Source organism: Lathamus discolor, chromosome 5 (assembly GCF_037157495.1).
Source record: "Lathamus discolor isolate bLatDis1 chromosome 5, bLatDis1.hap1, whole genome shotgun sequence".
Classification (NCBI taxonomy): Eukaryota; Metazoa; Chordata; class Aves; order Psittaciformes; family Psittacidae; genus Lathamus; species Lathamus discolor.
The window spans coordinates 115,751,525-115,777,038 of NC_088888.1; the positions used below are offsets into that span (position 1 = coordinate 115,751,525).

The 25,514-nt window shown below is 42.6% G+C and overlaps 1 protein-coding gene across 2 annotated transcripts in view; it reads left to right on the plus strand.

Annotated features, from left to right (window-relative positions):
• The window catches only part of MEIS1 (Meis homeobox 1), a 103,291-nt gene that overhangs the window by 55,001 nt on the left and 22,776 nt on the right, over positions 1 to 25,514 (plus strand). For both annotated transcript variants that reach the window (XM_065682266.1, XM_065682265.1), the window contains one exon: positions 344 to 489. In XM_065682266.1, coding sequence (XP_065538338.1) covers positions 344 to 489 — 146 coding nt within the window. The remainder of the gene's footprint in view (positions 1 to 343; positions 490 to 25,514) is intronic.

Sequence of the window (25,514 nt, forward strand, 5' to 3'; positions counted from 1 at the left end):
TTTTTAGGAAGTGACCTAGTGTGAAGAAAAGCCACTGTTTCCACCTTTGCAAGCTGGTAGCTTGTGATTTTTCTTTTATTATTTCTTTTTAAGCACTTTTTGGGTTATAGTGGCAGAAATGGCCACACTGTCCTTCAGGATAAACCAGAATGGGCCTAACGCAGTTCTGAGACCCTCCCTCTCCCCGTGTTTCTTCCCCCCCAACCCCTTAATCCCTGGTGAATTACAGTGTTAAAGAATTTATACCTCATTTAAATATTCATGCAGTTTATACCCAAAGCCAGGCTTCGGCTGAAGTATATAAAGGTAGCATAAGTCAAAATTTGATTCACTATATTTACAGGTGACGGCTTGGACAACAGTGTAGCTTCCCCCAGCACAGGTGATGATGATGATCCAGATAAGGACAAAAAGCGACATAAAAAGCGTGGCATCTTTCCCAAAGTAGCCACAAATATCATGAGGGCATGGCTGTTCCAGCATCTAACAGTAAGTGAACTCTAGATCACATATGCAAAATAAAACATGGAAAATGTCATAGTTGTAGTAGTTGTAGAAAGCAAAAAAAAAAAAAATACATATGATGTTGCTGATAGGCGGCTCAGGGAACTTTTTTGAGCAGAGTTGTTGTTGCCTCATTTGCTAGGTGCCAGGGGAAGAGCGTGGAGAGTATGTTTTATGGTTTTGGGGTTTTTTTTGTGTGTGTGTGTGTGTTGATTTTAGATATTTTTTTTTGGTTGGAGTCACAGTTGTTAACAGGACGTCACCACAAAATGTGACTAAGCTTATACTAATAACCTTGGCGACCTGTCCTGCCCCACTGCTCGCACAGCTGCAGCTCCCCTTAGCTGACGTGGGAATCGCTGCTTCGGAGCAGAGAGCAGTGTTCGGCTCCTGGTTCTGTGCTCCGGAGAACTGCAGAAAACAATTGGGGAGATCAAAAAACAAAGCAAAAAGCAAACAAAGACCTTATTCAGATGTTTGTCAGAGATCATCAGGAGCTTCATGATGAAAGGTCTGAATGTATCTGGTTTAATAGCAAAGAATAATATTTTTCTTTGAGACACTCTCATTCCCAGAGTGTAAGTTACCCCTGTATTTAATGCTATAAGGAGGGTTGGGGGTGGGTGGGAAGGGATGCGCAGCTGTTACCACAGCTACCTGTGGGGTTTTTTATTCCTGGGATTGGAAATCAAAGCTCTGGGCAGGTGTGTGGGGTTAAGCTGGGTGCTGGAACTTCTTGCAAGGCTTTATATTGTGTACCACACCTTCTAACATTAGCATTTAGAAAAGTGTTTCAATTGCCATTCTCCTTTGTCATCACACTGTGGTGATCTGTCACTGTGTTTTCATCCACTGCAGGGGTGTGGGCCTTTGGCCCCAGGTTTTATATCTGAGTTTTTCTGTGCTGGGAGGATAATGGCCAGGTGAGGGGTGCTGAGGATCTGCAGGTGTTAGTGAAGAGCAGCTCTCACCTCTAATCCCAGTGGTTGACTCTCTCCCCTGCCTGTAGTTAGGGTCAGGATGAAACCAGAAGCTGGCCAGCTTGCCCAGCCCCGGTGGGAGCCTTGCCAAGGGTATACTTGTAAACTGGAGGAAGTGTTCATGCACATCTCCCCTCCATCCCCTGCTGAGCCAAGAAACCAGATATGTGCCATGACTCTTGTCAGCACGGGGATCAGGCAGGGAATCCTGCCCCGCGTGGTCCTCGGTTGCTATGAATGAACCTTCATGCTGAAGCACTGCTCCTCCAAGGCCAGAGAGGGCCTCAGATATCTCCAAGCTAATCCCTCTGGCAGACTACATCAGCAGTGCCCCAGCTTTGCCAGGTCCTTAGCCCTGTCCCTGGTGCATTCAGTGCATCAGTTCCAAAGGCTGAGATCCCTTCTGGTTTTGGTGGCTCCGCAGTTCTAGGTCCTCACCCAAGGTGAGCTGACACCTGGTGTCTTTTTGCAGGTAGATGTGAGTTTAAGGACATCAACCTCAAAAAGAGTCCAGCGATGCCGTCCTTGCAGCGATGCTCAGACCAGTCTGATGCAGCTGGTCTGGGTTCTGGTTTGGGGAGGTGCCCTGGAGGCTCAGGTCAAGGCACACCAGGGGACACGGAGCAACTGTGTGTTAGTCCTCATAATTCCCAGCTGAGGAACTATGAATTAAGTGCTATATATTAGTATTATTTCCTGAAAGTGGCCTGTTGCTTTGTTTGTGCTAGTAATTTGAACATCACCCTGGCCCAGGCACAGGAATGTGATGGTCTACCCTGTTAAACTGCTTGAGCAGTCTCCAGTACTCTCTTAGCCTGGGCCAGCTAACACCCTCCAAACCCATTCGTGGGAACACGGCAGAAGAAACAGGGACAACTCCTGAAAGACCTCATGGCAGGAACTACCCTGTGTTGAGTGTTTAATTACATGGGCTTGACCTGACCCTGCAGCTGGCTTCATGCACAGTCTCAGGACCCTATCACTGTTTTGTCTAGATTAGGTGTAGAGTGCAAGTGGCTTTTCATTCTTCTGCTGTGCAGTAATGGTATGCAAAAGAGAAGAAGATAGTGCCTGCAGAGCTTGCTGCAGTGCTGGTAGCTGCCCTTTGGAGGCAACATCTGGACATCTGTCTGTAAGGTGGTCTCTTCTGGAAGGCTGAAATACTCAACCAGGACCTATGCAATGAAACTGCTGCATTTTCTGCCTTTGCAGCACTGAGCTAAGGCTTGCTTTAAAAAGCCACCACCACCTGTGCATACCCCGCCCAGACAGATGAAGCATGCAGGTTTATTTCAGGGCAGCCTTCTCTTCTTCTGGCACCTTCAGGGTAGCTCCAGATTTGTCTGATCAATTCAGTAAAGAATTGCTTTACCCAGTCCAGCCTTCTCTAGCTAGGACCTTGAGACAGACCTTTCCAATTTACTCTAGGTGGGGTTGTGGGCAGTTTCCCCAAATTAAAACAGGTCTGGACGACATTGTAGGCTCTTCCAAGTATGTATTTCAGCTGGTAGTGCTCTTGCTGGAGTCAGAAGGCACCAGGGAACTCTTGCATCCACAATAGCAGTGAGTCTTATGTGTGGAGGAAGATATCCTCCAGGCAAGCATGTTGATAACATGGGAAGAGTCAACACTATAGTTAGTGCGAGAGCAATGTAACATGTTGACAAGCAGCTTGGGGTGCTGTACTCTGCAAAATAACCCCACAGGCCCAAGTCGTAGCTGCAATCAGAGCTGAGCAGTAAGGGGATGAGAGACTGAAGGAATTGAGACTCCAGCTGATTTATGAGGGTGTCTGGGCCTCATGACTGCTCTTAAAGTGCTACATGGTGGCATGACAGTGTCCCCAACTAAGCTCCTCGCTGAGGAGCGGTCACAGTAGAGAGATACCACATCACTTATTTATTTGTTTATTATTAGTGAATTTGGTCTTCCCTACAGCAGGAGGTGAAGAGAGGTAAGGAGGTGGTTCTGTTCAGGCACAGGACTTGTCAGGGCAGGCAACACCTCCCTTTTGCCCCCAGTGCTTAACCTGCCTTCACTTTCCCATCTGGAAAATGTCAGGGAAGAAATGAATAGCAGTTAAGCACAAAATTTAGCATCCCCTTGACCGCTGGTGCTTCCTAATAGGGGTGTTAGTTGAGAGCCCTCCTTTTCAAAGGCAAATAATTTTTTCCTCACAATTGTAATATTAATACACATCAGTGGCATGGAATTAAGCAAAATAGACAGTAATTGCTGTGTATGTCATACTAATGATTAATGGTTGGAAAGACTTAAAATAAATGTTGGACGAATACGATCTTTCAAAAGCCTATAGGCTGATTAAATTCCCTTCATGAAGTTATTCCATCTCCAAGAGTATTAAGTTTTCCTCTGTGTACTGCCTTAATTTCCTAAGGCTTCTCCCTTAGTTCTTGTTTCCCACGTAGGAGGAAGTTCTTTTTTCCCTTACTAAAGGAAAGAAGTCAAATGTAAGGCCATAGCCTCTCTGGCTGCTGAAGTGTTTGGGCAATAGTTCCCACTCAGTGTCAGACTGCAGCCCCCCTGTTATTTTGACTGATGTGCAGAACTGAGTTGATGTGCACCCAAAGGGTAGGCAGGCGCTGTCCTCTGTGAATGGAGAAAGTACACTCTGAAACACTTCAGGGGATGAATTAATCCAGATTGTCCTTTTTTCTTCTTCCCTTTGGAATAATAACAACAACAGAAAAAAAACCCATAAAACAATAGCAAAAGTGGCAACCAGACTTACACTTAAGACTTTGCAGGATTTATTTCTAACTGTTCGCTATTCTGACTCAATTTTAAGTGTCTGGGCTGAAAGAGCTGCCCAAGTTGGCCAATATAAGGCAAAATGTAGCAGTGGAGCTTGTTGGAATTTTTGATGGGGGAAAATGACACCAGCCTGTAAATATTGAGGTTTGTGAAATCTTTTTTTTTTAGGATTTTGCTGTAAATTTGAGATGAAAAGAATGGCCTGTTACAATTTGGATTAAAAAGAAAGAGAGAGAGAGGAAAGCTATTATCTAGTGAAAAAGTGATGAGATCCCCAAATTGTGAAAGTTGAGTCAGAAATGAGGGGACCTTGTGGGGTGGCATCAGATGAACATCATATGCCATGGCAGGGTCTTGAGAAGTGACTGGGGCAAACCAGTGCTGTGCTGGAGCTGGGTTCCGGAAGTTGCCCTAAGGGTAATTTCAGGGTGTGCTGCAGCCCAGCAACATTTTACCGACTCTCTTTTTTTATTATTATTATTTTCTTTTTTATTATTTCTTGGATCACTTAGCATTCGGGGATCATATCTCACCACCATTTTTCAAGCAGATCTCCTCACTAATGTATAGCCCTCAGCAGGGATTGTAAGATAGGGGAAAAGCTTGGAGGAAGGGAAGAGGACACAACAGTAATCTTACTTACAACGAGATCAGTGTAAATTTAATTGTGGCAACAGGGCTAGTTTCTGGTCCAACCCGTGCTATGCTTTTGTCCTAGGAGTGGTACCTTTTCGTTCAAAACTCAAAGAAGGGAGTTTCAGGGGTGTTTTGCCAAGTGCTTTGTTCGCTCATTGTGAATTCTCTGCATCCTTTAAATCCAGCTTAATTTGAAATGTTGGGATTCAAACCTCATTTTGAGGATTATACGATGTAATTGGTTTGTTATATGATGAGTATTTGATGATCTTCGCGTTCATCATCTAATCAGGCAAAAAAAAGCCATAAAATTATAATCCCAAAAGATGTTTAATAACAATTTAAACTATTGAAGGCTTTATTTAAGCACATTAGGGGATTATAAACTACTTTTTTTTTAATGGTGCCAAGAGGTAGATTTAAGGACTTCAAACACCTTTTAAAAAACAAATTGCCATGATTTAAAAAAATGAATGGGCCAAGGATTTCTTTCATGTAAATCCCATAATTTAATCATTATTTTTAACTGCTTTTAAAACAATTTCCTTAAGAGGTTAAATCTTACTGAAATGGGAAGCTGAGCAGAAAGTAAAAGACGTGGCTGAAAGACGTTGACTTTACAGTAAAAATGAAAGGTTATTTTCTGTTATGTATCTGGATTTTGAATCTTTATTGATCGCTCAATGCCATGCTGTTAAAGAATAAAACTTATAATAAGCAATATGCAATCTGTTTAGCAAAGCTGTTATTTGTATAAAAGAATTTATTGGAAGCAGGTATTTTAAGAAGGCACTTTATATCCAAATCTAGCTGAGAAAAATAGTGTTCATTGCTCCAAGGATGTTATTGTGATAGAAAAATACTATTACACTGCTTAATTCTATAAGGCTTGTTTATGTATGAATATTTTACAGGCTAGCAAATTTCTAAGGTTAAAGTTAAGTGGATTTCATGTCTTCTGTCATCCCTCCATGGTTATGAGATTTTTGCTTTGGGCGGAGCGTGGGGTTAATTTGGCTCCCTGCCCCTACTCCCATGCAGGATGCTTGTCTGATTTTGGAAGGGAGTATAGCGAGAGGGCAGATGGGTACAAAACTAGGCTGCTGAAAACATGAAAAGGGGAAATAATTGGCTAAAACCAGCGAGGATTTTCTATGCTTTTCTCTTGAGAGGGTTTGGAAGCATTAAAACGAAACACCACCACCTCACCCCTGAAAATATTACTTAAATGAGTCTCCATCCTGCACCAACTGATACATGCTCTGCAAAATGCCAGAGGGCTCCTGGAGCTCATCTGTGTAACAGGAGTCGTATTTCCATATATTGGACTCAGAATGGGGGGAAGGTCGTCCCCCCTTTGTCCCCAGTACACAAGTCTCCTCTTTCACTTGATTTTATTGTGGGCAAAACTGTAAAAATCTTTCTTCCACATCTGCAAGACTTCTTAGTGCCAGCTGTCCCAAATTCCTGGGAAAAGCCAGGCATTTTGAGCTTGCTTTTGGTCACCCGTGCACCACCATCCCTTTGGCTGGGAAGGTGGGAGCCAGAGCTTTTCCTGCCCTCAGCAAAGGAAGGCTTGCCAGAGCTATGAGCAAAGCATCCATCGCAGGTTGGTGCAGGTAGCCTCTGATGAGGGTCCTTAGCTCCCTTCTGCTGGTGGAGGTGGTGTAGCAGTCATCTTCAACAGGAGAAAATAAGAAATGTTGTTATAGGAGAAGATAATTATTCCGAGGCTTTGTCAGAATTTAATTGAGAGCTCCCGCAAGGAGAACAAACAGGACTTAGGTAACTTGGGTTGAATTAACTTCTTAACCCTTCAGCCCTCCCAAAGTTTGACAGAAGATAGATACTTCAAAAAAGAACCTTCAGCATTTTTTTAAGCTTCCTCAAATTTGTTGCTTTTTCCTCCTGTCCAGTCTCCAAGGACTGGTTCATTTTCTAGTGTGGGTGAATGTTGCCATTTTTAAAGAAAATTGTTGTTTTTTGGGGGGTTGCACTTGGCAGTGCTGCTGTTGCTTCATGATTGCTTGGAAAGCATGCCTTGTGTACTGAAATCGCATGCTGTCTTTAGGATTATTTAGGTTGTCAGCGCTGAGGTATGCTAACAAACCTTTGGGTTTAGACCAGAAAGGAAAAATATAGGGCGCTTTAGTCAGTTGGTTAAGGAAACCAGATTCCTCACTTAGACTCTTCTCACATTCAGAAGTGCGGTGCAGTTACAAAATCTGGCGGTTTTTTCCCTGTTAGTCTCATTTCTGATGAAGACAGCCATCATGTTGTTTTAAACTACATGGTATGAGACAACTCATCTTGGGCTCATTGCAGGTCTTGGGAGCAACAGTGGTCTAGGGAAGTATTTTGGTTGAAATCAGAAGGTAGCCAACAGCCTGGGCTAGATTTCAGATGGAGAGTGTCTATTCCCAAAGGGCTGTTATATCTTTTTCCCAGTTTCCCCCAGTTTCTACCTTAGAGGCACTGTTGTAGCAATGTGGAAGCCACCGTCACAATAAAGAATTTGAATTATTTGAAAGCTGCTGAAACACATTAGTATTTATACACCAGAAGAATTTCACATCTGAGTAGAAGCGAGGGAATACTGAAAAGTTGAAACATGATAAACATTAATTCAGATGTTAAGTTACACTTGCTCTGGTTGTACTAGATCTCCTTTTGTTTGCATAAATATTCTAGGAAATGAGTACCAGCAAGCATGTTTGCAGCAATAAGGATTTTTAAGTCAACAGTAGATGCTTTTCTTTCTTCTCCACCCTCTACTTGATTTCGATATTTGCAGCTGTGACGTTTTGCATGTGCAGCTTCATTTTGGAAATTAGCCTCCTCCAGTCAAGGCACAGAAATGTGTGATGTGATGTAGTCTTTCTGCAGTCAAAGCAGACATGCAAAATTCAAGTATCACATTTTGAAGGTGGAGAGGGGGAGGGAAAAAGCCTGACCACCATTGTGTAAATTTGGAAGTATCCACTCAAATATTTTGGCAAATAGTTTTCAATATGGAGTACACCAAAGGTAACAACGGTGTCTTGCCAAACAGTGGGTGAGCAGGAAATTAGAATAAATTCATGGACTTGGTTGTTCATTATTAGTTGTTTGTTTAGCTTGTCCTCTAACACAGTTGCTACAAAAGAGCCTATGTTGCTTCTCAGATATGTGTATATCTAAGTGCCAGTGATAATTTTTGATTGCCAATCCCCTCACCCTTGAAGGAGTTTCACAGCGCACCAGTGTAAGCTAGCAAATGACTTAATCAGATCAGGTAAAGTGCCAAAATATGAGGCACCAAACCAGTTGGGCACATATCTGATGAGATGTGTTAATCTGTGGTGTAAGATAAGCTGCCTTTCAAATAGGGTCACATTTGGAAGTGGTACATCAAGTTGTGTAAGATTCATTCCCCTGCTCTGGCATACAGTGTCCTACATCTGTTTAGATGAACTTAACCCTTGTCTGAATGAACCAAAACAGTGATATTGAGGTGAATATAGTCTGTTTGTTGCTCCAGGACAGGCATTAGAAGCGAGTTGGTTTTTTGCTCATTTTGTTTCCTTTTCCCTGCATTTGCCTTCAGCTACACAGAATCTGCGCTGCTGTAGCTTACACATTTTTTTTCTCATTATCTATATTCAAGAAGCTCTAATTCCCAATATTAACTGGTTATATTTGCTGTCTGCCCATCAAAATTACCCACAGAAAACTTTTTTTGTGGAGGAGAATTTTTTGTTGTTGACAGAAAATTAAAATTTTCCAAGGATGATGCCACGCTTTCCCTCAAAATACTCAGCTGAAAATCCAGTTTTCAATACATGAACAAATGTATTGATCGGACTCATCTTTGCACTCCCAGCTCCTCACCCTGTAAGCTACAGCAGTGCTAAATAGATGTGTAGAGAGAAGGTAAGTAAGCAGAAAAGAGTTTAAGTTAATATGTAGTTATCTAATGTACCTCGCCTTTTGCATCATTGCCTGATTTAGACCCATAGTATTTAGCAGAGTACTCGTTTCACTTCAGTGGTGGGCCATCATTTTAATAATGCAAGGTCTAGGAGACTTACCACTGCATCTTCTGCTTTATGAACCAGAAACTTCTGCCCAGAAAATACTTCTCAGACTTTAGGTATAACATGAATATTCTTTTCTTGGCTACTGGTTGACCTTTTCTAGTCCAACCCAAAATCCAAAATCTCCAAACCCCCAAATCCAAACCCCAACCCGAAAACCAGCAAATATACAAAATAACCTTTTCCCCACTATGATGCTTTGTACTAGTGATGCAAAAAGTGAGCTTGTCATGTTAGTGGCACCGAAGTGGTCTTGAGTCACTAGTAAAACCAAGGGTTAGTTCATGGTATTACTATGTTTTCTGAGGGCTTTCTTTGAACTCAGAAGGGAAATGGTAGAACTCTGCATTAGGTGGCTTACTCTATTCATTACCTGAAGTCAGCTTTGAAGTGAAAGTCTTTCCTAGACTGCCCTTATTTATGTCAACTATAGCTTTTGGGGTCCCTAGTGATATTTTTGGGAAGGTAACTGCTATATTAGATGAATCTGGCTAATAAATAGATTCATTGGCAGAAGTCTGCTTATTTGCCATGGGCTTTGTGCTGATCCAGGAGTTGCACTGTGCTAGCGTGGAGTGGCAGAGGATAAACCCTTCATTTCGTTGTTGAAACCTGAGCATGGGTCCGTCAGTGCAGCAGGTTGTAAACCCCGGAGGGGTTGTAAGCTTCAGTTCCTGGCAGAATAATTCTGAAGCTGTTAATAACCCAAATCTTAGGATTCTTATGAATAAAATGCAGTTTTACTGATGTTTTCATAAACAGCAGTAATAGTGGCGTTTTAGTAAACAGTGGCATTAGTTGCATCAGAATTGCACCACATTGGCTTTTAAATTACTCCACCTGTCTGTATGAATAGGATTTTCAATGTTGAGGCACACAGACAGCTGCTGCTAATGTTTTTTTTTCCTCCCTGTGCAGATAATGCTGGCAAATCTACAGCCATCAAGGCCTAGTTTCTGATGTAAAATGGTACCTGACCTAATGGCTCTGGTGCTACAAAAGGAACAGCTTTAATTACTAATGGCCGTGTTTTAGTTTTGTACTTGTTGATGTAAAAAATGTCATCTTAGAGCTGTGTAACCCCTGGTTCACTTCCACTGGCGATGGTACACTGGCTGCAATCATTTTCACAATAATTTGTGTTCCTCAGTGGCAGCTTGCAATCCTGCCTTGTTAGTGCTCGCATAATTAGCAGGGGTCTGGCCCTCCGGGTCCCTCTGCCCCCGAGTCCCGCTGGTTCCCCTGCACCTCAGAGGGCAATACCAGGGTGGAATAGGAATTGCGCTTAGAAATCCCACTCAGTTTATTTGTAGTTCTGTCCCTCCATCGTATTAGGTGGCTGTAATAGCCAGGAATTTATGGGGCAAATTCTGCCCTGAGTCATTCCCCATTAAACCCTTGGGAGGCTGGAGGGGTTATGTGGAGGCAAAGTCAGGGCACGCTGCTCATCTCGCCGGTTATTAACTAAAAGATGCCATGTTTGCTGGTAAGGCTGATGTGCTGCCTGGTGCTGTTGCACCAGGTTGAGTTTGGTCGGGATGATTCGTTTGCCAGCCTTGCGCTGGGCTTTAAAAGGGTTAAAGGCGATAATGGTGCCATTAAAAATCCAGCTTGCCAATGAGCTATTTTGTGCAAATGGTATAAATATAAGATACACTCGCCTGGCTCATTTGCAAGCATTCTTTTTGACTTCTTTCACACAACTGGTGTTTTTGTGTTTAATTTAACAAGAAATGAGTAGTAAATGAAAGCTGCTGCCTGAAGTCCCACTGTGAGCGTGTTTTGCACTTGGCTCCCCAGTGAAAAGGCAATTTGTGAAATTATGTGATAGAGTAATTAGATGAAGCCAGGGCTTCTGATTGTTGCCATGCTTATGTGGTAAAGGTTTGCTGAGGAATTAAAAAAAACACACACACGGATTATTACCCTGGCAAGTTGGCTCAAAGCTTCTTCATTTATTTGTAAACAGAATATTTAGTGACCGCATAGGAAGTAGCTGTAATCACCAGCTCGTAAAGAAACCACAGCAGAGCTTTTGGATTTTTACAGAGTGCTCATGTAAAATTTAAGCTGGGAGGCAGAATCCCTGTTAATGTAATTAGGATCTAATTTACCACCCTTTGCACACAGATGTAATAATGTCTAGATATTTATTCTATCTTTAAGCACATTACATATACCTCAGTGCAGCAGTTACTGAACAGAAACAGGTGTGAGCACTTTCTGGCTTCATTTTTACACTGTAAACACACAGCGATTTAAGGGGAAATATTTACCAAAAAAAATGAGGGGAAAGAATGTCTGCAAATGAGGCAGTAATGGACAGTTGCCCTTTATGTACTGATGGATTTCTCAATGGTTAAGTAAATTAAAGCAAATGCTAGAAAAATCAATAGGCTTGCAGAGTCTTGGTTGTGCCTCATAGACTTCAGGACAGAATGACAGATGTGGTGCATATGACCCATTTAAGTATTAATGCTTGGGAAATTGCCTCTGCGTGCAAGGTTATAGGCCTAGAAATATTGTTATATTAAATTACAGACAATAATATTTTTAAGTATATATGGAATTTATACGTTTCAGTTTAGTTGCTCTTCGGGCGTTACATTTGTCCTGGAAGATTAGTTGCATAGTTGTTTCTTTGGAACAGTAAATCAGGTTTAAAAATCTTCAAGCCGTGAATTGTCTTTTCCAGGGCTGCCATGGACTGGTGAGCGTGTTGCACACTGTGGGGGTGCGGTGAACACGTTAAATAAGAGCCATGCAGCCAATGTGTTCACTAGCAAATGTAGCATATAAGCGAGTCTAAATTAAATATCATTAAAAGGCAGCTTTCTAAATGGTGAGAAGGCTTGTGCGATACATAGGATTGCTGCTAAATCGGGTTATTCTGTGTGACTAAACGCAAAGTAAAATACGGAGTGCGTGGTTGTGATGCACTAAGTTAAGGTACCCACCAAGTTGAATCTTTTTCACCAGTTTCTGCATGCACTGGGATTGGAAAGGGCAAGTTTGCATGGGTGGGATGAGTAAAAACTGACCCTGCGCGGGAATTCTCTCAAAATAGAGACATTATGATTAATCCAACCGGGCAGATGAGCTCTAGATGAGGTAGTGTTTGCCATTTCTGATTTCTTTCACTTCTTACTGTACTTCCACCAGGGCAGCAGGGAAGTAGACCAAGTTAAATGTCTCTTTGTGGCATCTCTGGCAGGAGGACTGTGAAAATAGCTGGGACCCCCAATCTTGGTGTTGGCGTGAAGGCAGATCAGTGTGTTGGCCACATTTGCTGTCGGTGACAGCCCGGCTACCTTGCCAGTTATCCTGACTTCACCCCAAACACCTGTTTCTGTGAAGGGATGATGCATTTTATATACAACTGATGTGTTTAGTATTAAAAGGGAGCTTTTGACTTTCACAGTAACATTCCTATTCCTCACTGAAGCCCTTGCATGGAAAGTGTCATTATGGTCCTTTCAAACATTAATTCTCATGTTTCACTGCCATTTGTGCAACATATATTTTCCTTTTCTTTCCCTTTTTTGTTTGTTTTTTTTTTTGTTTCCTGATGGTCTCTGATCTTTGAATTGGGTACTGCTGCCTCCTTTCTGGCTCGCCTCTTCCTCACTTTTCTCGTCCTTTTCCCTGAAGCATGAAAACTCACTGAGGAATAAAACAAAGCATCTCCACAGGGTATAAGGGCTGCACATGGCTACTAGGAGTGCCAGTGAAATGATAGCATTGCAGAACAGCAGATTATTACTTTTGGGCCCGTTGAGGATGTATTTGTCTACTGAGACTGGATGAGAGTGGCTGGTGCTGAGGGCTGTCAGGGCAGGCTGAGTGATGACAGGCCCTTGTCATTTGCCCACATCCAGCTTCATTGCTATGGTGACAATATGCATCGATGAAAGTTGCTGCTGAGGGTCGGACAGCATCCTCCATGCTTGCTGTAGCCAGCAGCATCTTTGCGACAGTGTGTTTGAGCTGCTGATGGCCTTCGGTGTCAGAACAGCACCAAATCTCTAGTGACAGGAACTCAGCACAGGTTTTTGGGTATATGGGGAAATGGCTCTTGGTGCCATCACCAGCCTCTGCAACTTCTTGTGTCAGTGCCAGATTTGTCTTTACCTGTTTTAGTCATTTTTATGTGCCTCACGGTGGATTTTCTTGATTTACTTTGTGTGACATACACGCTAGGTAAGCTGGCGCTTACCTGCACAGCAGCACGGGATGGCTGTGGTCCTCCTCCCACCGCATGTAAAGCAAACATATTAATCAGCATATAGGCGATGACCGCTTACGTTAAATATACGTGCGAGGGGCCCCAGTGAACGGGCTCTTTTGTTCCCGGCCAAACCAGAAGGGATCAAAGGTCAGCAGGAACCCAGAAGCCATCAGTCAGGGTGGGTTTTGCTGGATCCCAGGGTTGTCAGCTCTGTAGTCACCCCTGGCAACCTGGGCTGCCGCCTGCTTGCCTTCCCCACTGCCTAGCGCAGAAGCTAAGCATCCGGTCTCCCGGTCGCCATAAAAAGATGCTGACATAAAGTCAGCATTTGAAATACAGAGCGAGCATTGCTGTGCACCTCTTTGTTATCAAAGTCATTTGAGAGTGAGATGAGGAAAAGGATACATTGGCTTTGTAGCAAACGTTCTGCAGTGTTCATCTTTAGGATGCCTTTTAATGCTGCGAATTAATTTTTGGTTTAATGGTAAATGGCAACTCAGAAAGAAACAGCAACATGCTGCTGAAACGTTCTTCTACACTTCTGAATATAGAAGTTCACTTAAAAAAACTTCTGGTATGGCATTTATTTCCTTTGAGCAGATCGATTTATTTTTTCCCCCTTCCCTGTGGTGTTAAAGTACATTTGGCAGTAATCAGTTTATCCTTATTAGAAGCCATGGCAAAAGGCATAGTTGCTGAGTCAATTTACTCCATTTACTTCCCCTTTTGAGCCCTAATGTGTCCCAGTCCCCACCCCTTACAGTGAAAACATCATCAATTATAGGGCTGACAGGAGCCTGGGACTTGGTGTAAGTTGCTCCTTGGGGTTATTCATCTCACACCAAAAAAAATGGCACTCAGCAACATTCATCACTTCCCCCTACCTACAATGATTGAGTAAACAGTGGGGTGAATTATCAGAGGGGGGAAAAGAAAGGGGGAAAATATGTTTGAGTATGTCGGAGGCAACTTTGGACTCATACAGCGAGAGGAATAGAGCCATCAGCTGACATGCAAGCTTCCCTGCACAGTTTAATATTGCTGCTGAAGCTGGAGGAAGGATCAGTTATCCTTCAGCCAGACGCCTTACAGTGCTGCTTCTTATGGCCTGACCTGCAAGAGCTTTTCTATTTTGGCACCAGCACTGGAAAAGCAGCTTCAGTGCTGGCAAAGCAGCTTCAGCACTGCTGCTGCAGAGGTGTGCTGGGCGCCTGCCCCTCTGTCAGCTCTTTAAGGTGAAATACATTTATAAAGCTATTCCATTTACTCCAGTTTGGTCCTGTGATATGTATATTTGTTCCAAACACCTTGAATCCCCTCTAGTGGGGAATGCTTCAGGGCAGGCTCTTCATTCTTAACTATGATATGGCAAAAAACTTTTTCTCCAAAACCTCCAGAAATACAAAAGCGTGGAATAAAATGTGCTTTGTTACCATCACTTCCCCTCCCAACAAAACAAAGCAAAAAAGCCCATTGAGCTGATCGAATCCAAACATCAAAACCTCAAACTTTAGGATTATTTAAATTTTCAAAGTTATCTTGGGGAAGAAAATAAAAAAGGCTCTTCTTCCTTTTGCCCCAAAATATCATGCAGTCATGATAAGGCAGGAGAAATTCCCTCAGCCCTACACCTGGCTTGTTTTTATGCCTGGTGCTGCGGTTAGATGGTTGTCTAAATAAACAAAGATTAGGCAGAGGGCTTTATCTCAAAGCTGGCACTGGTTATCACACCGCTTCCTCCCACTCCCTCCTTCTGATTGTGAGTTGTATAAGAAGACTTAGCAAGCATAACTTAGAGCCGATAACCTTTGAATGTTAGTTCAAGGAAGCTGTGCCATAGTAACACACACACACACACACAAAATCATGCAAACTCCATTACAGCCTATTCGAACTAGCAGTAATTTGACTGTAATGCTGATTTAAAAGAAGCAGCACTTGGTAAGGTTTTTGCTCCAAGAGTCCTATTAGAATTTAGCCTGATCAATAATTTTAATATTTGAACAGCAGTAAAAGATGCCAGGAACGAACTCGTGTTTTTTCTTCAAATCATCTCTTTCTTAGGGGTCTTAACTTTAAACTTGCTTTAACAAAGAGAAGCTGTGATGTTTCATTTGGACAAATTACTAAAGCCATGTAGTTGGGGATTGAGTTGATCTTGAGGCAGCCCTGGAAGAAGCTGCTGTTAGCGTTTGCTTTGATGGTGAATGATATATGTATGTATACTTGAGCACAGCAGATAAAGAGAGGCTGACAGGTAATGGGCAGCTTATGGCCCTCTGTAAAGGCAAACAAACTCCTTGTGATTCTGCATGGGTGTGAAATCAAAATACATCTTTTCTGAGCATGTCTCAGCATGCTGATAGGTGACATACAACATGTGAAGAGGAGGAGAAAGGTCTTTGGGGTCCTTGCGACATGCCTTCCAAAAAAAACCCCCTACAACCAGGGAGAGCAGGGAGGGGGAAGGCATCCATGTGCTACCGCGAGGCAATGTCATCATGATGTTGGGAAGCCAACTCACAGCGAGTGGGTGAGTGCGGGCATCTCTGCCCTTGTCGTTTGGATTACCGCGGTGCCACGCGCCCAGTTACACAGTGCGTAAAGGCGAGGGTTATTTCTAGGACAGATAATTGAACATTAATACTCGTTGACATTGTCGTAGGAATGATATGTCAAGCTGACAGGGCCTATGTGCTTACATCTGCTGATCGGCTGCAAATGAAGGGAATGTTTGGCAGATCAGACCTGGGGCTTCGCTGCCACCGAGCCAGGGATGATACAGCCATTAGTCATGAGCTGCCATCTTGGGCTCCCTTCCCAAAAACAGTGGTCAGGTCCCTGGTTTTGGGGGTAGAGACATAGTCTGCAAAACTGCATCAACCCACATGTGTGCATGCACACCTCTGCGTAAAAATGTATATACATGTGTAAAATGTATTAAACAGGAGAATCCTTAAGGCTGTATACGCGTGAGTGCTGCCGTTGCCTGAAACAACTGTTTTCAATCTACTAACATAAAAATGAAAGAAAGTGGAGTAGATGAATAGCTCTTCAGAAGGACTGAGAGAATGATCAAGTTTGATGAGGTGTTTCTGATTATCTCTACCCTAGGAATCAACAGACATAAAAACAGTAGCAGAGTTAGCATTTTTAATCTTTTTTTTTTTTTGTTCAGCATCTTTTTTGTGTCTGTCTTATTCTGGATGCCAACAGACCCTTCAAGGCAGCCTGCTATAGATAAAGTAGTTACATTGTGATCACTCTTGTCCCCTCCCAGCCAAAATCCCACAAGTGGTGCCTTTCAATATCATTTTATAACAAGTCTTTGAAGAGCTAATGCGTTTGTCACAGTATTTCTACAGCCAGACTTTGCTGCACAAGTAACTGTTCAGAGGAGCAAGAAACAGACGGAAAACAATTACAGGGGCCTCTGACGCCGGAGTCAGTTCTACTTTCTTAAAATAGGGCTAAACATGATGTTTGTAATGTCTCGCGTATAGTTTGGCTCTGCATAAAATGCTATAAAATAGGACCCTTGAGAACATCCATTATCACATTTTGGTTAACATCACAGATTTTAAAAATCCCAGTTGCACCGAAGCCATGAAATAAAGCTTTCATCTGTAAAGATCTAGTTTCTCTTTGTTATTAAAATAAATGAAGCCATTAAACAAAATATATGCATATAATAGTCAAGTTCATAATTTCGTATCATCAAAATGATAAATTTGATTTTTTCTTTAATTGGAGCAGTCATCTTAGAAAGGTTCATGTATAGAGCAAGATCAGATGTGCCTGGTTGCTCTTCCTTATTTTGTAAGTTGTTAGTGGTGACATATTTTTGGTCTTTAGCTATTTTGTTTATGTCTTTCTAAAAGAAATGTGGAGTTTTGTTCAGAAAGGAGGGGGAAGCAGAGAGGGGGATTTGGAGCTCAGTAATAAAAAAATTAATTTATTATATCTTATTATCCTTGCAAATTATTAATGGCCATCACACCATGAATGTGCTGAAAGCGACATGCCACCTCAAGGCTTTTGCTTGATTGTTGATTGTCTCTTTTACATTGATTGTTTCTTTTATTATGGAAGTATCTGTGGAGGCATTACGTGTGTGGTGCTTAATGTGTTCAGACCTAGAAAGAGCCTGAACCAGAGGCTGGAGGAGATGTTCAGGTTGGGATTGAGGTGGGTGCTGGCTTCTTGTAGCTCACTCAATTTGGGTTTTTGAAGACCCCCTTCTAAAATATCCCTGTCTTGGCCTTGTCTATCCATCATCCTTCATCTTCAACAGGAAGACACCCACTGGGGGTCTCACCTTACAAAGATGAAGACATATCCTTCAGGTACCCCATTCTTTGGCCACAGTTGCTGTAGCTAGTCACCATATCTGAAGTTACACAGACAAGTTTGCCATTTCAGCATGGTTTTTACCCCCCGGCATCAGCCAATGCCAAGCCCTGAGAAGTGACTTTCTCCATGAATATTCGCACTGAAATGCAAAGTTTGGTCCTGCCAACCCTCCATGAGGGAGGGTATAGTTTGGTCATTAGAGGTTTTTGGAAGCCAGGAGAAATCAGTGGAGAACTGTGTTGACTTTGAGGGGAGAAAGGTTACTATTTTTATGGGGGAACCCTCTCTGTCCAAGCAAGTTGCTAAGAGGGAAAAGTGGCAAATCCTGGAGGTGATCTAAGCCTTTTTAATGAGGTTTTTTTTATAAGGACAGCAATTAATATGTAGTGGATTTGTGGGCAAATGCATTTTAATTTATGGTTGCATCTGGAGATTTGGAGGAGAATTGGGGTGTGCTTTTTCCTGACATTCAGAAGATCTAAATCACAATTTTTTTTTGGTGCATGTCCTTGAGCATATAAATATCATCCTGGAAACGCAAGTCTAGTTTATTCTTAAATTCATTAGCATTATCAGCCAGGTTTCTTTGCTAAGTAGGGTACATAATCAATTACAGCAGTTGTTTTCTTTTGGAGACTTCTTATTTCATCCCTTGGAGTTAAATTTTAGCCCAGGCTGGTCAGAAAGTCTGTATTTCTGCACAGGTCTGCTCCCTGAAGCCAGTCAAAGGGATTTCACACACTAAATGGGTGTAGATAAATGAATTCTCTAGTCAGAAAGCAGAATTGCTTAGTCAAGTTTACTACATTAAAACTTGTCTGTATTCTTCATATATCTATTCTTACTGAACTTGGGCTATTTTAGCAGAAGGGAATTCCGAGCTAAAGGAATGAAGGATTGAATTTATGAGGGACTCACGTTTTAAAGGTGAAAGTAATGGAGAGTGAACTTTTGTGGATGTAAAAGCTGGGATGGATAAAATGAGAGCACCTGAAATAGCTTGCTGGGTGTTGGGAAGTGAAGCTCAGCTGTAGGCCAGGTAAATTGCATTTGAATTTCAACCTCAGATCTGTATGCACTCCTCTTTGGCAGATGTTGAATTGATAATGCCTGTGTGTTAAAGAATTCTGATTGTTTCTTTTGCCACCTTCACAGCTTATGAAAATGCAAGTAGACCTGCCTAATGAATATTAATAAGAGTGATGGCTGGATAACATATAAGCCTGTGGCTCTTTGGAGCTCGGATGGGGTTAGTTGGAGGATTGTTGTGGCTGGGAATTTACATGCTTTTTAAGAACAAACTTTCAGAATGCTTTTATATTCTCTTTTAAAACATGACGTTTGTTTACAGTGGCATACTTACCGTGCATAGGGTTTTTTTCATTTGCCTAGATATGTAGTGAAATTAATACTGCAGATGAGATGTCCATGGTTCTTAAAACAAGGCAATTTATTAGATGAGGAGAGAAAGAGGCCCCATCTCTTAAATTTACTTCAGTCCAGGGTTAATTGTATCAATAGTAACGGTTTATTTTATTTTCCTTGTTTATTTTTGCTTTTTCCCACACCCCATTCTCCCAGGCAGCTGTGGCAGTCGTTAGTGGGGCAGGGAAACGACACTGATGAATTCTGGATCTCCAAATGTCCTGCGAGGCTTTAAAGTACATTTCATGCAGTTAGTTAATAGGGCGGCTCGTTAGGCCCGTTGACACGGACCTCACACGTGGCGGTATAATAGCAGGGAGATGGTGGTGTGGAGTGCTTGGAGGAAGGGAGGGCTTTGAGGACCTGGCTCTTCAACCACAGCCACACGAGCAGGCGCTGCCATCTCATCAGAGCTCCTGGTGAAGAACGCAATGCTGGGGCTCTGTGATGATGTTGGCAACTTCCCTCCGTTCTTTGGCTCTGCTGGAGCAATCCTCTCCAGACCTTTGTTTACTCACTTGTAAAAATCCCCATTATCAACCTTTTTGCCTGTGTCATAGGTCCCATTTGATCTGCTCTTCTTCCCCCAGACCCCCCTCTCAAAGGCTGCTAATTATGCAAAAAAACAAGGCATCTTTTTTAATAACTTCCTGCTCATTGAGAGCTGCAGGGGCAGACTTGAAAAGGAGGGGGTTAAAATTCAAAAGGCAAACAGGATCAGAGGGATGTTTATTTAATACTTTAAAAAGACGCAAACAACTTGGTCTCAATAGTAGGGGCCCATGCGTGACGTTTGTGTTGCTGTGCAAGGTGGAGTTGTTTCGCAGAGTGGTGGTTTGGGGTATTTCCCAGTGCTTTCAAGTGATGCAGAAGTCAGAGGGGGTTTGTACATGCTCCAGGTCTGGAGACATGCTTGAAGGGTTTCATGAAGACTTGAAGAGGAACATTTAATGAAGATTCAGTGATTAAGATGCTCTGCATCATCACTGCTGCCAATATGTAATAAGGCTCATTGTGCGTTCACTTTACAAGTAAACTTATTCTGAAACTTCAAAACCTGAGGAAAGCCCCTGACTTCAAAAGAGAAACACTCACATTGGTGCAGTGCATTTCCCCTTTTGCAAAAGGCCTTTTCTTTCCTTTCCCTTGTCATGACAAAAAGTCTTCATTTTTTTTCTTTTAGCCAGTATAAGGGAAGAGGGAAGAGGGGAAGAGTCATTAAAATGCAGTTCTTTCAATTATGTCCCGTTATTTGTCATCTTTATTGCTTTTCTATAGTTTTCATTGCACCTTTAATAGTACGCTTGGTCAGGAAAGGTGAGCTGGAATGTGAACGCACTTGGCTGCCACCGCCGTCAGTGCCTATGAGCAGTGCTCGAATCCCCGTCCCTGTAGATTTTTAATGTCCCTGCAGACTGCTGGCAGCCTGCTTCCAGCTGTGGCAGGCATGATGCAGTGAATTGCTTTTGAATGTTCTTTACTCAAATAGGCAGTAATTACAAGCTTAAAGAGGTTTAGTGGTCCAGTAAACTACATAATCACCCCTGAATTAGCCTGGGCTCATCAGTTGCAGTCCAGCAACCTCAAGACTGCTGTTTGTATGCAGGCTTTATCACGTAGCAACCTGAGCAGCAGGTGTGGAACAGCAAGAATCCCCCATAAACACAACTGTCTACTGGGGACAATGATCTCTAATGAGATGAGGCTACAGCATCACTGTAATTTAAGTGGGAAAATTAACGCCAGAGAATGTGCGCTACTTCCAAGAGTCTCTGCTTCCTTTGGAGAATGGCGCTGTTTTGCTGGCTTGGGTTTTTTTCTTTTCCCTCCTCTCTTTTTTTTCTTCCTCCCAGATCTTTAAATGCATCTTTTTTTTATGAAGAACACATTGTGATATTCCTTATAAGTTGAGTGGGCTTTATTCTTTTACAAGGATATGTTGTGAATATTTAATGGTGGACGGGGCATCTGTTCAAGGACTTTTCATGCCAACAAAGCGATGTTGCAAAATAGCAGCTTTATCTTCTCATTTCCTTCCTCAGTGGTAGAGTTTGTTTTTTGGTTGGGTTTTTTTTCAGGATTTTTGCTGTTTTTTTTGTTTTTTTTTTTTTTTACAGGATTTGGGGTTTTTTGTTGTGTTGAGGTTTTTTTTCCAATAGAAAATGTTTAATTGGAAACCACCCCTCCAGTCTTGGCTTCAACGTGGTGGTTGCCTTGCACTCTCTTCATATGACTGCTTGGTTTCTCCAAGAAAAAAGGCAGCCGAGCTCATGGCAGGAGGCTTACCAAACTGCTTGGTGGCTGCTCCCAAGTGTGCTACTACCCCAGGGAACCTGCCTAAAGGTCCTGCTCTGTCCTTAAAGCCTGTGGTTGGTATTAGGGACCTGGCTGAACATAGCAACCCTCCATGACCCTGGTCGCTAGGGTAGGTAGGGTAGTGGGGGTAGGTGTAGTGGAACGTTTTTATTGCCTGCTTACAGAGGGAGCTCCTGATGTACTGAAAGCAGCCTGAGAAAGAGAGCAAAAAGCACAAATAAAAGCTTTTGGCTTAGTTCCGTGGGATTACAACAGCCGGCACTGGCATTTCCCAGAGCTTGCAGAGTTATTTCTGAACCCACCTGTTTAGAAAGTCATTTGGGGTAGATAAGGACAGTGACTTATTGCTGAGAAAAGGCTTCTGGTTAGGAGATATTTACCTGAGCTAATCTGTCTTAGGCCAGCTCTAAAAACAACAGCAGCCCTTTTACAGTGTTATCAGGTAGTCAGGATTTCCTTTAGCCTGCCAGGGATGGGGATTTTTTTATCTCCTTCCCAAAACCTGCTCACCTAGGAAAGGCTGGGGTTCACCTTCCTGCCTCTCCACAGCCCCCTGATAAAGATACCAGCTTAACTGAAAAGCCAGATTTCAAGGATGTGAATTTTAGCTCTAACGTGGTTGGAAGTTGGATGATGCATTTCCTTGATTCCTTTGGTGTCACTTGGATGTAATATTTCATTGTTTTCAGCTGTGTGCTATGCTGAAGAGAATTTTGCTGATCTTCTGGATGCAATTTTTCTTTTAGTTACCCTATGCTTGGTTATTTTTTGGCTGTGACAGAGGAAAAAAAACCCCAACAAACTAGTAAAGATAAACGGGGCAGAGAAGGAGTAGTGCATGTTACATTAGCACAAATAATCATGGCAGTAGTGCAAGACATCACTTCTTAAATGTATTAAAAGAAGTTAACGTGTGTCTGCAAGCACTCTGTGTGTGTTTCTGCGTGCACATGCATACAGGCACTAAAGGAATGTTTAACATGGGAAAACCTCCACTCAATTACCCGGGTATGGCGTGGGAGTGTCTGCATAGACTCGGCTTAAACTGAAAACTGGTAGGAGCCAGAGTAAGCTCCAAACACTGAGGTCTATCAGCATGTCTCCAAAAGGAAATAGCAGAAGCACCATTGCTTGGACTAGCTAAAGCTCAACTGGAAAAGGCAGCGGGTGATAATATATGGTATGGAAGGAATAATATTGTAGCAGCCAGGGGATGGATTAGATGAGTTAAAAGGTTTTTCCATTTTCTGACTTCTGTAATATCCTGTGCAAGGGATGATCTGAACTTTTTTTCCTTAATGAGCGCTCACATTATGAGTAATATGATGGGGCCACCAGAGAAGTATTGGCAGCGCATCTCAAGCCATACCATGTCTCTCCATCAGCCTTGGAAAGGATATTTATGTTAGTGAGTGCCAAAACTTGTTCACAGACAACTCTTGCAAGAAAATTATTTACAAAAGGGCAAATGAAAAAAAAAAGCAGCACAGAACATTCCCTCCCTCCCCCCCAGCATAACTTCTTCATTAAGAAGTGTTGCTGATGCCAGTACCTCTTCCTCCCCTTTTAAGCCCCTACAAAAATTCTCTTCCACCCCCCTGCCTGCAACACTAACCCAACCTCTGCTTAATCAGATTGCTCTATGAACACATGTTCAGATGTTAAAACTTCTGGGATGTTATCTCTGTATTTTACACCCCATGTTTGCATTAAGACAGTCAGATCCTGCCTCTTTTCCTCACCTTCTATATTTTGGCAGGGTTGCCAAAGCAGGCTGTAAAGCGTTTTTCAAGGAAAGTGATGCACCTCAAAGGAATGAGCTAATGCAGAAGTTGAGCAACAGCATATGGCCTTGCTGTAGTGATACAGGGATGCAGCATCTTGTCACATTGCATATTTTGATGCATTTTTAACTTCACAAGACCAAGCATGCCTGTTGATTTTACATTCATAGTTTGCAGTTCAATAGCTCTGGCAGCTCCAGGATTTATTAACAGTAATGCTATGAAAAAAGTCTTACTGCAGGGATATTAAACTATTATAATAAGTTGAGGAAATATTTTCTTTTGAAAGAGGAAAAGGCTGGCTTTGTCTGCAGCATGACCATGTCATATGGACTGCATTTTCTTGCTGCGCTGAAAAAGCAACGAGGAGTTTTAAATGCCAAAGCCAGCTCACACTTCAACAGCATTATCAGGCTGACTCACTGCTCTCAGCCAAGGAAAAGACTGTGCAAACTTTGCACAGGCTTTTTTCCTCCCAGCCTCATGGATGCATTTCTAATAAAACAACTTCCTTCTTGGTGTTTAGTATTTCCTCCAGTGTGCAAGCCAGTCCCGTGGGATAAACAGGATCGAGTTTGCAGCTTCCGAGTTGATTTCCTCCCCCCTCCCTAGCAGGTCACCTCAACTTGGCAACTTTTTACAGCCTCGCCTGAATATAAAGCAGGTCGCAGGGATGCTCTGTAAACCAGTTCACACAGCCTGCAAAATAGGCAAGGGGGCTCAGCGCCTTCTCTTTATCGCTCCCTCTAAATACGCTGGTGGCCGATGAAGAAAGCAGGTTACAATCTTGTGACTTTACGGATATCGATCCAACCATTTTTTGGCTACTTTGCAAATGCAGGAACCCCCGTTATTCTTTCAGAGGCCAGCATGTGTGAGGATCCAGGACTCGACTGCTATAAATTCAAGCTCTGTTCTTAGACTACACCATGCACTGCTTTTGTAATGCAAATGGCAGGCACAAAGTGTCCCTTTGATAATGTGCAGTCAGAAGACAAAAAAAGCATTCACTGCAACAGTAAAACTAATTCATAAAGCTAAAAGACAATAGGAAATCATTATGGATATTAAAAAAAATAAGTAATTTCTCGTAGATCAACTTGATCACTAAGGTAAACAGTTCGAATACAAACTGGGAGGAGGCAGGGAGAGGGGAGAGACCCAGATGGCTGTGTTGGTGCCTTAGCTAACCCTCAACAAGTTTGGGTAGAGCAGGGACTGAGAGTTCAGCATAAAATCTATGTGCAGTTTGTTATTGGACGGCTGAGTTAGGTGTAAACCAGGTTACTCTTCAGAAACAAGAAAATCTTAGTGTTGGGTATTTTCTTTTTATTTTGAGGTTAGAAAACGGTTAATAAACACTCCTGAGGGCATACATTTTTTGGGGGGGTAGTTTCTCCCCATCACCTACCAGAGCTTAGCTCAAGGTCATTTTGCTTTGGTGCATTACACTGTGCTCTGGAGAAGGCAGAGGGCTGGAGGAAGGGGATAAAAGGACTTCCGAAATGGTTCTCCCGGTGTGGTCAGCCAAGAGACGGCGCTGCTGTGATAAGGGCGATGCTGGATAGTTGCCACGACACCCTTATAATGTAACATGCAACCTTTTGCTTGGGGACTGCTTCTGCCTCTGTGCTATGGTAGGGCTGGTTGGCAGTGTGCTGTTGAGGCAGTTTGGTGCCACAAGGAATTAGTAATCTGGGGTGAAAGGGGTGGGTTTGCCTCCTGTTATCTCAGCAGTAAAATCTGGGCAGGATTATTTTCTTATTTTTCTGCCACCATTACAATGTGCTGTTACGGTGGGCAAGGCAGAGAGGAACCAGTGCTATTGATACTGCGTTACAGATAAGATAAAGCCTTTTGCTGTCCTGATGTCTAGCATTTGCAGCCCAGGGTGGAAAATTTGAGGAAAGGAGTACATTTGGACAAGGGGTATCATTAAGAGACAAACTTGGACGTTTTCCATCTGTATCCGCTGGGGACTTTACCCGATGGCTGTAGTCAAAGGTGTTAAAAAAAAAAGAGTCTTATTGTTTGTTTTACTAAAAATGACCTCGGCCGCATTGAAAAGGGGCTTTTATTAAGACTGTTGCTCTCTAAATACCATTCATAAAACAGTGACAAGAGAATATGATGGAAAGTTACATTTTTCTCTCTGTCACTTTGATTTCTTTGTTACTGCTAAAATGACTGCTCTGACTCATATTTTGCATAGTTATTTTTACCTTTTCAAATGTTCCTTAACTGTTCATATTACCCTGGGCAAATCCCCCAGGGATAATTTTCATTTGCATGCAGACTTTGATGGTGTTATTAAGCAATCACTTTCTGTACTAAGTCATTATTAAAAGTAATACCACAGAGCCTCAAAAACACATTAATGGTGCCAAACAATCCGCATTTCAGTGCTAGATTTATGGGAAGGGAAAAGCACTAGGTC